Here is a 16,901-nt window from a genome sequence, read left to right as displayed (position 1 = left end):
GGGCACGTGGCTGGCTCACGTTCGGCTTGTTGCCCCCGGGGACCCTCAGGCGCTTTTCCACAGAGCTGCGGCGCAACCAGCAAGGCTCCAGCCTGCGCTGCGGCAGGGGCTTCTTCTGGCCCTGATGTACAACCCTGCATTTGCTCCTCTTAAACTTCGCGAGGTTTCTTTGTCAGCACTTGTTTTTCTAAGCTTTTTGAAAAATGAGGTATTATGATACTGATTTTCTATTGCTAGGATGTATTTGTATTCCAAAGCCCAGGAAATGGAAGGCTTAAAAAACTGCAATCTGTTCAGTTTAACAATATTCATTAAAAGCATTTGAAGATTTTTTTTCTTAAACAGTTAATACAGAAGTAAATAGAAAACTAAAAAAAAAAAAACCCCAATAAATTAAGATCTACAATCCTTTAACTATTATTTTAACCTTTCCAGAAGGCTTCATTTACCCTATGCTTAGCAAGAACAAACTTGGATTGATTTTCAGAAAAATTACTAGAAGCTGAAATAACAAAAGCTGCACAATTAAAAAAAAAAAAAAAATCATAGTCCAAAACCAAGCACCAATTATTCTATCTTATTGGCAGCAACAACGGAAAACTGCAGAGGTAATCTTCCTAATTCTGTGGATTTCTATGGAACACCACATGCTTTACAAAGAACAAAATTTTTAACTGAATTCATAGGCATAATGATGACAAAAAGCAAAATGGGGACTATCTGATCCATCAGAAGAGAGCGAATTGATAAATTACAGCTCATTAACATTTTGTTCTTAGGGGCAGCAATTGTGACAGCATACAAAATCACTGTTTCAGTTTTTGCAGCGCTCATGCAGATTTTCTAGTAGTTATTATTTTGTTGTTTACATCACCAGTTCCAAGGCTAGATTTTTTTTTTTTTTAGCATTTTTCCCCCCCCTGATGTGTCTATAGAGAGTAAATATGCCCTCTGTATGCTGGCATTTACTGTAATATAAATGCACACATAAAATATATTACTATCCATTTATACTATTGGTGTCTAACACTCCCCAGCAGGACTGAAGGCTCTAATATTCTAAGGACTGTACAAACACACAAGCAGTCAGGACCCCTTGCCCTTAAGAGTTAGCAATTGCTTTTGAGAAAAGCTGCAAAGAACAAAGACCGTAAAGATGTAGAGATGTGAAAGCAAGACACAGGATAAAGAATGAAGCCATCTGCTTTTTTTCTTTCCCAATTAATTCTCAAAGTGATGTTTCAAAAGTATCCTATTTTCAAAATGAGCTAAATTTGCTACCTTTAACAAACATGTAACTTAGCAGTGGGTGATTTCTTGCTGGCACCTACAACATTTTCTAACCTGCAGTTTGTTCAGTAAATTCTCTCTAGCACCTCCCTCCTCTTCTTTACAAGATACAAACTGTGTGGGTAGGGCAGTTTTCTACCTCTCAGAGTTTCTGTTACTGCTGTCACAAATTCAGAACTCTGTTTCTGAGTATGCTCAAATCATTGATTAGGACACAAAGTCAAAGCAAGCCACCTTGAACTTTGGACAGCAGATTGAGAGATGTGTAACCACTCAAGGTTCTGTCAGGTTCACTTCAAGCCCTAGGCTGCCCTCCTGAAAACCTCCTTGCTGCTGAGAATTAACTTTATTTTTAACACAAAACCTTTCCTGCATTCCTGAGGAAGGCAAACTCAGCCCGTAACCCTGTGCCAGGTAACTTTTCATATGTCCCAGACCATGTAAGTACCCTGAAGACAAAAACTAAGATACTGAATTTGACTCAGTTCTTTACGTGAAATCACTGCAGAGGAAGGAAAGAGTGGAGAAGGAGGACAGGTTCAAGCACCAGAAGGCATTATCTCAGCACTGTATGACTTCCCATGAGCAGACATCATCATCTTGTAACAATAAACATTAGGAACAAAGCTTAAATCCCCTCTCCATTGAGAAATATATTTTGAAAGATTACCTGGCAATCAGCCCCACTTTTTAAGTGTTGGTGCTAAAAGTGTTTCCATGTGTTGACTTCTGCATGACACACAAATATAGGTGGTTTCCACAAAAGACAGACAGAACAGGAAAAAGGAAGAGAAGGATTTCCTTACGCAGCTTCTCAACAGTCCAATACTAGCAATTCCAGCGATGCCCAGTGCAGCTTCCGCATCTAGCAAGCGGATGTGAAAATCCTGCCATAACATCCCACTAAACTCTGTAAAACATTAGTCACCTACTGGTTCTGTTTGGAGACTGTTAACAAGAATAAATATATACTATTAATGTTGATAACTTTATCCTAAAGATATAGTTTAATCTTCAGAAGAGGTAGAATATTATACAGCTTTATCCTCGGTTTGTGTGTTTTAATTCAGAGTGACTGTGTTTAATGAAACGTAGGGACTCAAGATTATCTGAGTTTATCTTCTTTTTTCACACTCATGAAATCGTATAATTATCACATTCCTTCTCAGCACTGTAAGGGTGCTTGTTCCTAGTGGAAGTCAGATCCAGATCCGTGGCTCTCAAAGGTATTCTTCAGCTTTCAGAATAAAATTACTTCTGTCCAACATAATCCATTTGTTCTGCTATCATTACTTTCCCAGTTTAAAGCAACCTTCTCCCCTTCTTCCCCCCACTACCCATCTTAACTCTGCTAATATGAAGGTGAAATAATCCTTCTCTGACACTATCTTGCTAAGCTAACCAAGCAAGTTACCACTATTTTTCTTTAATTTGACAGGCCTCTGTTCATCCCAGTGGTGTCTCTTTCCGTTTGAACTCATTTGTCTTCAATGTGAGCAACCAGAGTCAAACACCTACAGACAAATCTGTATTTCCTTTTTCTCAGGAATGTCTCAGTCCAGAGATTCTAGGGCTGTATTTGTCTTTTTATTCAAGCTGAAGACATGATATCCTGTGTTTTATATTCTATGGCATTTCGTATCACATACAACACACTAACAGCACAAAATAAGAAGGGGAGATAGGCAACAGAAACAAAATGCAGATTATGCCTTCATTATAAACTAGAAATCCTTTCCTGCTGTGGTAGTGAAAGCAAAAGCCTCTACCTACATGTAGGAAAGCCCAATAAGCAAAGCATAATTAAGGCACCGACATACTGTTACTGGCTGTCAAGAGGCACAGAGGGAAAACTTTTACATGCATTTTGCTAGAAGACTGCACAGACCACATTGTTGTTGTGGAGCTCTGTCAGGACAGCAACCAAGTGTATGGGGAAAGTTGGACTAATTCTCCTCCTAAATTTGGAGTAGTCTGAAGAGCTGTACCCTAACCAGGTGCTCCATATGTGTCCTCTGTGATTACACAGCAGCAGCCTACCCAGCTTTGGGATCACTAATTGGTAGTGGAAGTCATTGCCACTCAGCAAAGAGAAACATGCCAGCTTCAGTCAAGAAATCAGCAGCTTGTCCTAGCTTTAAGAAACAAGCTATTGAAAGCAGTAAGTTCACCAATTCATGTCTCTGCCCTCTTCTTTCAGGAAAAGATTGTTCGGTAAATTGTGGACAGGCACTTCAGTAATCATCTACAGGTGTCTGACACTGCTGAAGGAGTCATGAATGAGGGCTAGCCTGGTTCCCAGACATCAGCTCAGCCTCTACGTCTAGACAAAGGTAAAGCAGCCATGTTCAAGAGGTTTCAGCTCTTAGGAACATCACAGTCAATTCTCTGAGGCGCTGACAAGGTGCCTGCAGATCTTTAAGTAAAGCTGGATGGGTTGGTACCTGGAGGGTCTACTGGTTTTGACGTGATATGATCAGAGAAATTATTCTGGAGTGGCCTCTCTCTGGCAGAACTTCACTACACTTCATCATGTTTTAAGTTAGAAGCGTATTAGCCAAGGGAAAATGAGGCAGTTAGACACATAATAGCTTAGAACCAAACTGCAGTCCCGGAGCGTAGGCGGCAGGTTTAGCTCACTCAGCAATCAGCAGTACTGTTCGCGAGTTTAATAAAAATCACAGGCAACGGCTACTGAGCTGCAGGTCAGAGCATGGAGCTTGATTCCTTGCTATAGTCCTCGACAGCAAGACTGCTGTAACTGCAGCAGCAAATTCCCCAGAAGCAAACTTAAAACTTTCCGAATCTTTCCACTGGGCTCCTACCATAGAAACAAAATACTAAGAACACATCACTATTTCCACAATACTCTTTTCCCCATAATTGTCCCCATATTCTATTAAATCAAACGATTCTATTTTGAACAAAGTAGTATTTATTACGAAACTTTTTAATAACTACTCTTAAAATGCTAAAAATAAAATAGCAGTAATTAATCTTTATTTAAATGGTAATTTAATGTGTTAAGAACCCAAAATGAAACTAGTCATTAGCTCAATAGTAAAGACTGCCAGAAGCTTCATTACTGATTAATAATGGAGAACACAGTGTACTGAACAGTCTCCCCTAATCCCAAAAGCAACTAGGAACTGAACTGCAAAAACTTTCAATCCTAATAAATTGATTAAGCATATCATTTTCTTTATAGTTACAATTACTGGGTATAGTGTAGCAAGTTTTCCTTCTCATCTACATTGATCAAATCTCTCTTTTAAAAACAATGTATCATATCTGTCATGAAGAGTTCTCATTCTGCAACCAGGTTAAAAACCACGTAACATACCCTTCTATCAGGTGACTATTATGTATGCTGGGACAACGAAGTCAGTTCCTTCCAATAAACACAAAATTTCTATGATAAACTTTTTGATTTAATAGCTTCATTGTTAGTAAAAGAATACTAACAATATTTAACGTAAATAGATTTAAGAAAGTTTGCCAGTTAATGCCAGCTGATGTCAATACTTTATCTTGCTGATCAAGATTGTCACTTTATAGAAACCTTTTTCATTTCATCTAGTTTCCAAGAGATATTTAATAAACACAACTGCTTATGATCCAAAGAAAGCTGCAGATCACTGAATTGCTCCAAAGTTCTTTGAATGAATACAGTACATGACAGTAACTACTAACATAGCTACTTACATGGGAAAAGATGCAGAAAGTAAACATTCATGGTGAAACTGTTCTACAGCACCTTTGAACCATCGCCAGACGTGAACAATAATTTAGAATAATTTCATTTAGAAACAAAATAAAATCATAATAGGAGCTACCCTACATGAAATCAATTCCTTCAACATAACCTTAAAGAACAGTCCACTGAAAACAAAATGAGAATTCCTTGCCACAGTGAGTCTGCCTTTGAAATTGTTAATTCATTTACTACTTTCATCAGCTAGCCGAAGTAACCATTATTTTTATGAGCCACTGAACTAACTGAAACCCACTGAATGCTATTCTAGAACAAGAGCAATCACACACATTACACAGTAACTTAAAGGTTCTGTATCATGAATTCTGTTCAAAGTAGCAACATACAAAATCTAGCAATGTCTATGAACTGGCACATTATGGGAAAAGAGAAGCTTCCAGTAGATCCTTTCACTCAGGAAAACACTCCTTTTTCCATTCCTTCTGATCTACCTGCTACCAGACACAGGATTCAAAAGCTTGAGGAGCGAATGCTTCACATTCCTTTTGTATAATGAAGCACAGAGATCAAACATCTATCAAGCACTACCACTGATACCACTGAAAGCCAGACAGGAGGAGGAAGATCAGGTAATTCTGGTTAATCTTACCAGTTCATCTATGCCTCAGAAACATGTTAAATATTAATATATATAAATATTAATGAATTATCGCATATGAGAAAGACAGACATAGAAAAATCATCCTAGAAGAGATGTTAGTATTTCAACATCTCTTCCCAGACTTGCCATTTACAGTCTTCATCATCAAAAACACTGGTGCAATTATCTCCTGCACAGTTCCGGAAAAATCAAACTTGTTTGCTTTTGGGAAGGGATGCTTTGATATAGAGTTTCTCTCTCTGCAGTTTTGTAAATGTACATAAGCTGAAACATGAATTTATGAGTACTAGCATGGCAGTTTACATGTTTACTATGAATATTTCAAAGACCTGGTAACACTCCTATTTGTCCAACTGAAAGTGCACTAAAATGCATTGGAAGTACTGCTGTATAATAATGGTTCACTCTGAGTAACAAATCTACTCCGACAGAGGTGGTTTGGGGCATTCCTTAACGCACACACTCGGCAAGAAATGTCGTATCTTAACAGAATACCTTAATGCTTGGGATGTTTGCAAGTGACCATGAGCGGGTAATTTATATAAAGAGAGAGACCAATCCATTACACAGTGAGCAAAAGCGTATCTGAACCAAAAGATTATAAAGACCCTGCCTTGTTCCAGGACCAAGTGTGATCCACAGGTCTTTTAACTGGTGGAATCACTGGCAACCGCTTATGAAATATCCAAAGAACTGCTGGGGGAAGAATGAACATAACTTTCGTCAACAGTTACAAAAGACCATTGTATATCCCCAAAGTACCTAAATTTCTTTTCTCAGCACCAACTCTCAATGTGAATTACTACTCCTGATTTTTAGTGCCGAAGCTCTCTATGAAGTTGCGACCCCATCACTCTACACCCAGTTCCTCCCACTGTCACGCAGCCAACATCCTTCTAGAACCTCCAAGCAATCAGATAGGAGCCTCAATTAAAACAGCTTATTGTTTTTGTTAACTGCACGCCATTTCCCAGTTGCAGCTAATAACACAAGCCACAGAAGACATGATCCTGAGACAAATTACCTTACCACTTCAGGACTACCTTCAGCATCAGAAATAAAGCAAAGCAACAGTGTGCCAGTACATGTCCATATGTATGCCTGTATCTCCAAAAAGAAAAGTTCTGTTTTAGAGAGTACAGCTTGTGGAATCAGCTTATTCAAACATGTCTATGTAATTTACAGTAATTTAGCAGATAATAAACTTTGCTTTTCCTGGGTAGTAACTGAAAGTTATTTTGAATATCTACATGACCTATTCTGTGGCACACACAACATTTAGGATGGGACTACACCAGCGATGTATCACCAGAAAGTCTACTATTAACCTACTCAAATTAAATGTATGGCAGATATTTATCAAGCATTGTACTATACATAAGGTAAGAACAGCAAACAGAACAGAAAACGTTGTTGTGCTCTTATCTTGAATATTGTGCCATTGCCTACCTTAAAAGGCAACAGCAGCAAGACAGAAGGGTACGAAGAACAAAACCAGTGTTGACTGGAGATACTGAACAGTTGGATACAGGGTGCAATTAAACAGATTAAGTTTTTGTAGCTTGGAAGATGCACGATTGGGGTAATGTGGAAAAGAAGATAACAGCAGGAACAGAGAACAACTGCTCACCATTCCTCCTGACATAAGGCCTAGGTTGACCCAAAATGAATTATTAGGCAACAGGTTCAAAAGAAATAAAATAATACCTACGCTCACAGTGACAGTATGGCCTTCTACGTTGAAAATTTAGTGGCAAATCCCCTTGGCACATTGAGGGAGGAAGGTCCAACTGAACCTATTAAGCGCCAGGATGCAGATACAACTTCCAGCAGAGAAGTCCCTGCATGCAAAATGCCAGAAACTGGCTGCATACTTTGTATTTGTCCTGGTTTTGCACTCTTTCCCTATGCATTTGCTAGTGATATGATGCTCAAGCCTGCAGTCTGATCCTGCACAGCGTCTGCTTTGCAGCTGTCCTGCGAGCAGAAAGACCTCTCCCTGGCCACAGGCGATGGGAGGAGTACTGCTGCTGACCACAAACGGCTGGAAACGAGTGCAGGATACGCCTCTTCTCTTCCAAATCCACCCAGTCAACTTCCAAACTCTTCCCAGCCACGGACAGAACCTCCCCATATCGCTGCCTATTATTAGAAATGGATGAGGCCAGCGATGGCAGGGATGGGGCCTCATTTGGAAGGGGGGAACAAGGGTGAGACGACTTTTATAAAGCATTTTAAACAAGCACTATTCTGAAGGGGTTTCGCCAAAGACATACAAGAGTGTTTGTGATGAAACCTCTTGCAACACAAGGTTTCATGCAAGAAACATTTAAATTGTTTGCTTATGAGCCAAACTGAGTAATTTCCACGCAGGAACTGGGGAGATGGGAGAAAAGGAACAGGGAATATGAAAATCATGCATCTGTTCCTTTAAAGTAATTTTATAACAGTACTAATATTTAATAATACTAATATTTAGAAAAAACAAGCTAGATACGGTTGGGAATACTGTTCTTTAGTAATATAATTAGGGATTGCAAGTGAACACACCCGAGTTTTAGAAATTAAGTTTCAGTAAAACAAAACCAAGGCTTTTAAAATTCTGAGAGGCACAAGTGTGTGCACACAACGGAGAGAACAGCACTGCCAAGAGCACAGAATATATAGTAATTACAGGTATCATTTGGGACACGGGAACATTCCAGCATTCACTCCATATATTTTTGTAAACTGTTTTTGTTTGCAAGTGACACAACAATTACTAATTAGCAACTGGCAATTAGAAATGTGAAACTATTATAGTTCAACGGAAGGAAAAGAAACAGTAAGTCATAAAAGACAAATGATTTTCCAGCAATTGTCTGAGTCTTTCATAATAAATCCAGTACTACTGGGAAAACAATCTGTGCTTTTTACTGCAGTGTCTTCCCTGTCAAGGAAAACTTAAAGAACATTTTCTTTCTGATAATTAAACCCAAATCAAAATTAATCAAAAGACAACAGGAAAAACTAGACTTCTTTGACAAGTTAAGTACACAGATGTAACTAGAAACAAACCCAGAACATGGTTAACATCAGAAAAGTAGCACTATTTCCCACTATTTTTCTTGAAGCTGTATTGATAACTTTAAGTTCTCTAAATCAAGATTTAAATCATATGGAAGTTAAATAATTTAAATAGCCACCACCCTCCCCGCAGCTTATTAATCGTACCTTAATTTGTGCAAAAGGTCTGTCAAAGTTTCCAACATAAAGAAGACCAACATTCTGGGTGAGTAGCCTAAAAAAAAATGAAAAAAATCTATTAAAATACCACTTTACATATGTACAATTTTTTGCATCTCCAATAGTTGTTACTGAACCCTATCAGGGTAACAATCTTCATTATGACAGCAAGAGCTATCTTTGCAAAGCTGACTACACAATTCCATTTGAACTACTACAAAAAAAGGAAAGACACATTAAAGATGGATGGACAGCAGTAATTTGTGTTTACGGTGCAAGCAGCTCTTCAACAGCATCATTTCACAGGCTCCTTTGTGATGGACATCACTCAACAACATGGAAGAATGGCAGGTATGTGCCTTTTCCATTTATTCGAGACCATCAGAGACCAAGGGACAGTAAGAAAAAAGATGAGTAAACACACAGTCAGAGCAGCAAGCCTAAGAGTCAAAACAGATTAGGGCAAATAGAAGTACGCACAGCATTACAAATATGACATCACTAGAAGTGGAGAAATAATACAGAATCTCTGCAATATTGCCTATTGGCTTCCGAAATAAAAGGAGCCGCAGATGCTGTTTGTGCCTGCTGTTGTCTTCAATTCTTTACAGAGTTGTTGCGTACACCACCAAAATCCAGAGGGACAGTGGGGTAAGTTGACTCAAACAACTGCTGCTGCTTCTGGAAAAGAGTTACATTTGATTCCTGCAGGTACCGTGCAAGTCAATGTTATTACTACACAAACTCCAAATCCCAGAGAAGCACTAGGGTGCCACGGCTATCAACAAGCAGACAAGAATATCACTGAGCACTGAAAAGGGTAGTAGAGCACTGTGCTGTTCAAACTGGACAACCACACTGTTCCTCTTTGCTAAGCAAAGGCACGGTGGTCATGACCTCCACTGCAGAGGCTCCAAAAGCGTTGCACTGAAGTACAGACATCCTATAAGGAGAACTCTTCCATGACAGACCATTGAAAGAGTTTCTGTTTTCACTGAAAGGACATTCAAAACTCATCACACTCTTCAGTAACTCCCAAGCTGTCATAGTGTATTTGCCATTTTCTATTTTCCTTCCATTTTATATCACATTCACATCATCCATAACACCTCACATATGGATTAAACTTCCCCCCTAAGTAGAAATAACCAGAAAACAAGTAGGAACGTGGACATTATTCTGCTCAAGTTTGACACCAAGATGTCTATCTCTTTATATATTTTTACATCCTTTTAATTCATAGTGAGTTATGTATTTTTCTATACATAAACTGGTTGTCATTTTTTAATTAATATCTCATCATCTGCAAGCCTATTTTCAATAAACAAAACAGAAGCTTAAACAGCAGTAAATCATTGTTTAGACCTTCAGTCCACACAATGTACACAAATTAGTATAATTTTGATTCTTCCCAGTTCTAACCACAATACGATATATGTGATCTTAAACTGATTCACCAACAGTGGGAAGTGGTGAAACTTGGCAAAATGGCAAAGTTGAAACATTCATGTATATAAAACAAAAGTAAGAAGTGGTGTCAAACTGTATACCACCTTAAAAACCAAGCTGTGTGGTGTGGTCGACATGATGAAGGGATGGGATGTCATCCAGAGGGACCTTGACAGGATTGAGAGGTGGGCATGTGCAAACCTCATGAGGTTCAACAAGGCCAAGTGCAAGGTCCTGCACCTGGGTCAGGGCAATTCCAAACACAAATACAAGCTGGACAGAGAACTGAGGGTAGCACTGAGGTGAAGGACTTGGGGGTGTTGGTTGGCCAGAAGCTCAACACGACCTGGCAATGTGCACTCGCAGCCCACAAGGCCAACCGTATCCTGGGCCACATCAAAAGCAGCGTGGTCAGCAGGTCAAGGGAGGGGATTCTGCCCCTCTGCTCCGCTCTGGTGAGACCCCACCTGGAGTCCTGCATCCAGCTCTGGAGCCCTCAGCACAGGAAAGACATGGACCTGTTGGAGTGGGGCCAGAAGAGGGCCACAAAAATGATCCGAGGACTGGAACACCTCTCTTGTGAGGAAAGGCTGAGAGAGTTGGGGCTGTTCAGCCTGGAGAACAGAAGGCTCCAGGGAGACAGGGGGTGCCTACAAGAAAGCTGGAGAGGGACTTTTTACAAGGGCATGGAGTGACAAGACAAGGGATAATGGCTTTAAACTGAAAGAGGGTAGATTTAAATTAAACATGAGGAAGAAATTCTTCATTATGAGGGTGGTGAGGCACTGGAACAGGTTGCCCAGAGAAGTTGTGCCCTGGAAGTGTTCAAAGCCAGGTTTTATGGGACTGGTGGAAGGTGTCCGTGCCCATGGCAGGGGGCTTGGAACTGGATGATCTTTAATGTCCCATCCAACCCAAACTGTTCTATGATTCTATGATTTGTAATTGGATACTGCATGCAAACATTTCCTGGGCATTGACAGAAATACCCAAAGGAAGGAAAGACCAGTAAGGATGAGAGCAGATCAGTCACAGTACGGACAGGCAAGTGGCCTCCTCCCTTTGCCCATCAGTATGCCTAATTCTGTCGGGAAGACCCATACTGTTTCGCAATGGTTCTCCAGTACTGACACATGGAAGTCAGGATGAGAATGTCAAACTCATTTTCAGTCACAGTAAGAAAAATTCATCAAGAATTCAGGTCTTCAGAAATGAAACCGCCAGCATAGTGATCAAATCTTCTCTTAGGACTGTAAAGGAAACTCGGAAAATATTTAAGGGTTTTCTAAATGAAAAGAAACAAATGGGAAGTAATGAGCAGAAAAGGTTAAAAGAGAATCTGTAAAAAGGATTCAGGTTATGTCACCATATTTGAGAGAGGGGCACCTTAAAGCAAAAAAATATTCTTAAAAAGAACGGCACATAATTTTTACAAGGAAAAAAAAAATCCACTAGCTGTATTTCTAGTAAGGGACCTAAAAAAAGAGAAAACATTCAGTGTGATTATTCCCACAAGGTTACTCCTCTTCACATTGTTTTCTTTACTGGATAGAGATGTAGGACCATTAAAATCTGAGTCTTTAGGATGGCTTTAGTTAGAAGTAATGAACATCTAGGGAACGTCGGATTGATCTTTCCAGGAGATCACACAGCATTTTACACCGTTTAACTTGCTATCACTGATATGCACCCAAAACCTGCAAATGTACTGCAAGAATTGCCTTCCTTAATAAGACTGACACTGACACAGAAGTACAAGCTTATTACTATCTATTCACCTTTCACTGCCTTGGCTGAAAAGTATTTTACTTATAATTTTTCATTTGTATTCACAAGTCACTTCAAAAAGGCACTGTTAATTCACTGCAACGTTAGGGAAATTTTTAGGGAATGGAAAGTTATTTCTCACTCTCACTTGCTTCAATAAAAGGTCACATTCTTTGTTTCTTTAGTTTTCAAGATTCCTCTCGAGTTCTGAAGTTCAAAATTAATCAACAACATGCAAAGCCAGTCAATTCTCCATATAAGCGCTCAATGAGGTTGAAACGAGCATCCTAATGTGATCATAACTTAATGCCCTGAAACACTTGGTTTTTTCTCCCCCAAAATGGTCTGAGCAACTGAAAAAATTCCAAATCTCATGACTAGTATGAACTCTTTTACTTCAGAGTCTTTCTTGAGCTCTCTGAGAGCAGCCCTGAGGAGGAGGACTTGGGAGCACTGGTGGATGAAAAGATGGACACAAGCCACCAATGTGCGCTCGCAGTCCACAGGGCCAACCGTATCCTGGGCCACATCAAAAGCAGTGTGGTCAGCAGGACGAGGGAGGGGATTCTGCCCCTCTGGTCTGCTCTGGTGAGACCCCACCTGGAGTCCTGCGTCCAGCTCTGGAGCCCCCAGCACAGGAAAGACATGGACCTGTTGGAGCGGGGCCAGAGGAGGGCCACAAAAATGATCCGAGAACTGGAACACCTCCCTTGTGAGGAAAGGCTGAGAGAGTTGGGGCTGTTCAGCCTGGAGAACAGAAGGCTCCAGAGAGACCTTATCGGAGCATTCCAGTACTTGAAGGGGGGACTACAAGAAAGCTGGAAGGGATTTTTTACAAGGGCACGGAGTGATAGGACAAGGGATAACGGCTTTCAGCTGAAAGAGGGTAGATTTAAATTAGACATAAGGAAGAAATTCGTTACTGTGAGGGTGGTGAGGCACTGGAAGAGGTTGCCCAGAGAAGCTGTGGATGCCCCCCCTCCCTGGTAGTGTTCAAAGCCAGGTTGGATGGGACTTTGAGCAATCTGGTCTAATGGAAGGTATCCCTGCCCATGGCAGGGGGTTTGGAACTAGATGGTCTTTAAGGTCCCTCCCAACCCAAAGCATTCCATGATTTCATTTCAGCATAATCTCCATATTTCAGAGACTGAGCTCATACGGAAGAGTCTGGAGAGGTAAGCAGGCTGCGGCCACAGTCACTGCTAAGGCTCTGGATAAGCCCAGCGCCTGCAAGAGCGTTACTGCTCTCTCAGTAGTCACCAGTGGCAGTATCAAAAAAAATGATGTTCCATCGAGGAGACTGGCGAGACAGAGTACATGCCATTCTCCATCTCAGCCATAGGAACTCAGCATGACTGATCTCTAAATTACCATTAAGACGTACTCCTCACCTATCTAGAAAGTTCAAGTTATACATAGTCATTGTTATACTTGTTTACCACAACACCAGGCTGCATTTTTTAAGTACCTAAAATTAACTTTATACCATAAACTTTAACATGTCTAAACTGATACAGATACTCTCTGCTAATGCTCTCAACTAATCACTCTTTGCTTTTGAAGACTTTCCAATGGCAGGCAGGACTGGTAATAAGCACTTCTGCGTGTCCTTATTCCAGTGCCTTCTTTAACAATGTCAGTTTTCTATTTCTTATCTAATTTCAATTTCACATCTGCACAGTTCTGTTCTCAAAACACTGTCAGTGGTACTCAACACCTAACTGCTAACAGTTGGACATCACCTGTAATTGGCCAAAATCAATACCAGCCTGTGAAACTGTGGTGACAGTTTCACAGTACAATTATCTTTGAATTTCACATTCAAATAACTATCTTGAAATTGTGACAAACAATTGTCAAAAATACAAATGCCTACTGGCACTTTAGTACATGTACTTACTTTTACTGGAACATATGTAGCAATACACAAAATTGCCTCAACTAAATACACATTAAAGATTAATGTGTATTTTATTTGTAGTCTCTCCTATTCAATACATTATCAACACAATTTCCATTTTTTTCTGTAAGTAAAGAAACATCACTCTGAGAATCAGTAGTTCTCTAAGATGTGCTGTCCATACACAACATTACACTCCCTCTACTCTTGTGCCATACGCTCACATGAGCAGACTTCTAGCTCGACGTGCCTACTACTAGGGCTGTATCGTTATGGTCCATGCAAACAGCATGAAAAAGGAAGTGCCAGGAGAAACCATCTCTGACTTTTGCGAATATAATGGCAAGGGTCTTAAAGGCTTTCCCCAGTACCAAGAAAATGCTGCCATACAGTTACCATCAAATGCCTTCCGAATCCTAGCTTTGGCCCTTTCTGGGATGTAAAACATTTCTGTGATCTCAAACTCTAAGCTGCAGGAGCCAGGCCCCGCATGCATGGCTGGGCGGGGGGAAGCTGACCACGGCAGTGGGCATGGTGAGGCACAGCAATCCAAAAAAAGTGGTGGCAACATTGATGTGAGGGGAGTAAATGTAAATAAGTATAGGACAGGATTAAGGAGTTGGATGAAAGGAAACTCAGAATAAGGCAGACTGAGATAGCAAGGAATGTGGAACACGAGAGGGTTGAGAGGTATAAATGGAGTGACAGTGCAGCTAGCTGGGTTGGAAAGCACTGGGGCCGAGCTCTTGGCTAGAGATGACTGGTGGGTTAGGGCTACAGGTGCAGTAGAGACCGACTGACCACAGAGCTCTCCCTCCCCGAGCACAGCTAGCCTTGCTTCGGGGGCTGGAACAGTCCCAGTACCACCGCCCTCCTCCTGCCACCATCAGCCACAGGAAGCAGAGTGACCCTTGGCTATGGACCTTATGAGGGCAGCACGTTTCAAAGAAGCCTGATCGCTTCATCTTCTCCACGCACGCCCTGTTCCTGAGAACTCACTGAGCGTTGTCTGTTAAAATGAAGGTGGGTATTTCAAGATAGTCTCGACAAAGATGCAGGCACATCTCACCGCCACACCAGTGCTCCAGCCATTAAGCAGTACTTCGTGAAGGCAGAACGCAGGCGTCAAATACTTCCTCCGTCTCTCGCTGGGAGGTATACCTTGAAGACATCACTTCAGCTTGACCTGAACCCCAAATGCCGACCCCTTCAGACTCCAAGGGCTGCCCTGGAAGTCTGCTTGGGCTATCAAACAGGGTCATGCAAACTGTGGAGCTGAAAATATAACTTCTGACCGGTCATACATGAACCAGCTGGAAGCTTTCCTCTGGGCTATCTCGATCCTAGTGCTGCTGCGCAGACCGTGGCAGGAGGTTTCTAGAAAGGAGCATGCAGAGAAATAAAGGAGCAGGGTGGAGCCAGGAGCCGCTGCCTCTCACAGGAGCAAGTTACGGCAGGTTAGATGAACGCAGTAACTTGCTCCTGTGCGAGGCAGCAGCTCCTGCGCTTGCTCTGTTGTAAGATCAGTGCCGCATCGTGCAGGAACACAGACTGAGCCTTGTAGCTCTAGCCAACAGCACAGAGGTCAGAAAGGCTTAGAAAGCAGGGAGCATGGAGTGAAAAATGCAATGTGTGCAGCAGAAGGGCTGAAAAGAGGTAAGGCGATTGGCATTGGAAAAGTGGAACCTGCTGAAGGAAAACGATGACCAGTCAACAGGCACGTGAGCTGGAGTTGTCCTTTCTTTCAGGATGAAAGCTGCCATGAAATAGGCAACGCCAGGCATGCAGAGCTGCCAACAGCAATGCTTCAGTTATTCACCATCCCTCTGAAACACAACATGTAACTTCTTCCTTCAATTTCCACAAGAACGCTCACCAAAACCCCAGAACTGATGACAATTTATCAAATTGTATCTTGCAGTATTTGTATTAGGCAATCCTAAAATTTAACCTGACATACATCATGGCTGAAGAACAGTTCATCACTCCACATAAATCAAGTCACTAGATCCCGTATTTCTGGTTTTATTGCTGACTGTTGCCTGTTTCTTTCACTGGCTCTTGCAATCACTGAAAAGCCTGACTCTAGATTAGTTTGTGTTTGATTTTAAGAGCTTGATAAATGCTACGGCCTGCCACCAAAGGTCTGCTAGATGTAATAAAACTTCACTGTTATATTACATAACCAGAAAAGTATTTGAGTGCATGCAAGACTGCAGAAACTTCCAAAACTCAGCTTGAAGACAGCACGTATCTGTCTGTACCTCTAATGATGGTCTAAGACGAAACTAACTGCTTTCAGCACAGGATGAGGGGCAGCTCCTGCTGTGGTCTGTTCTCCTACCCGAAAGAACTCTCTCCCGATGGGACAGGATATTTTCTCGTTGATCTGAACAGCGGACTGATACCTGAAACACCGTTGGTGTCTGTCTGGAAGGGATTTTGCCCTAGCAGACGTGATTAAACAGGAATACCAATTCCACTGATGAGACAACGGGATTAAGAAGCATGGACCACGTCCACTTTACAGTCACATGTAGCTACAATAGAGCTGGGATCTGATCTACTGACTTCATCCTTTGTATGCCCTGAAAAGACATTTGCAGTCTTCACCGAGGTTGCTAGTGAAAAGATTTCAACCCTGAGAAGACGTGCATCAACAGCGGAAGAGAAGTGAAGAACAATGGAAAGAAAAGACAATCCTGACACTCAGCGGCGCTACTGACCCTTGTGCACATCTGTATCGTCATTGCTAAGAACACCTCAGCATACACATTAGTGGCCGAGTAAGGCAAAAACTGGAATTCAACTTGTTTGAAGTATAAATTGGACAGTCGGATAAAATTGTAAGAAAAATTTGTGTGACCACACTCATATTCTAAACTCCCATATTT

At 41.2% G+C, this 16,901-nt stretch overlaps 1 protein-coding gene across 1 annotated transcript in view; it reads right to left on the bottom strand.

The window, feature by feature from the left end:
• The window catches only part of RNGTT (RNA guanylyltransferase and 5'-phosphatase), a 195,156-nt gene that overhangs the window by 25,619 nt on the left and 152,636 nt on the right, over window positions 1-16,901 (bottom strand). Inside the window, exon 14 of the mRNA XM_075414382.1 lies at window positions 8,880-8,946. Coding sequence (XP_075270497.1) covers window positions 8,880-8,946 — 67 coding nt within the window. The remainder of the gene's footprint in view (window positions 1-8,879; window positions 8,947-16,901) is intronic.

This window comes from Opisthocomus hoazin, chromosome 2, assembly GCF_030867145.1.
Source record: "Opisthocomus hoazin isolate bOpiHoa1 chromosome 2, bOpiHoa1.hap1, whole genome shotgun sequence".
Classification (NCBI taxonomy): Eukaryota; Metazoa; Chordata; class Aves; order Opisthocomiformes; family Opisthocomidae; genus Opisthocomus; species Opisthocomus hoazin.
Note: the sequence above shows the minus strand (reverse complement) of the source record. Positions and strands in the feature narration are given on the sequence as shown.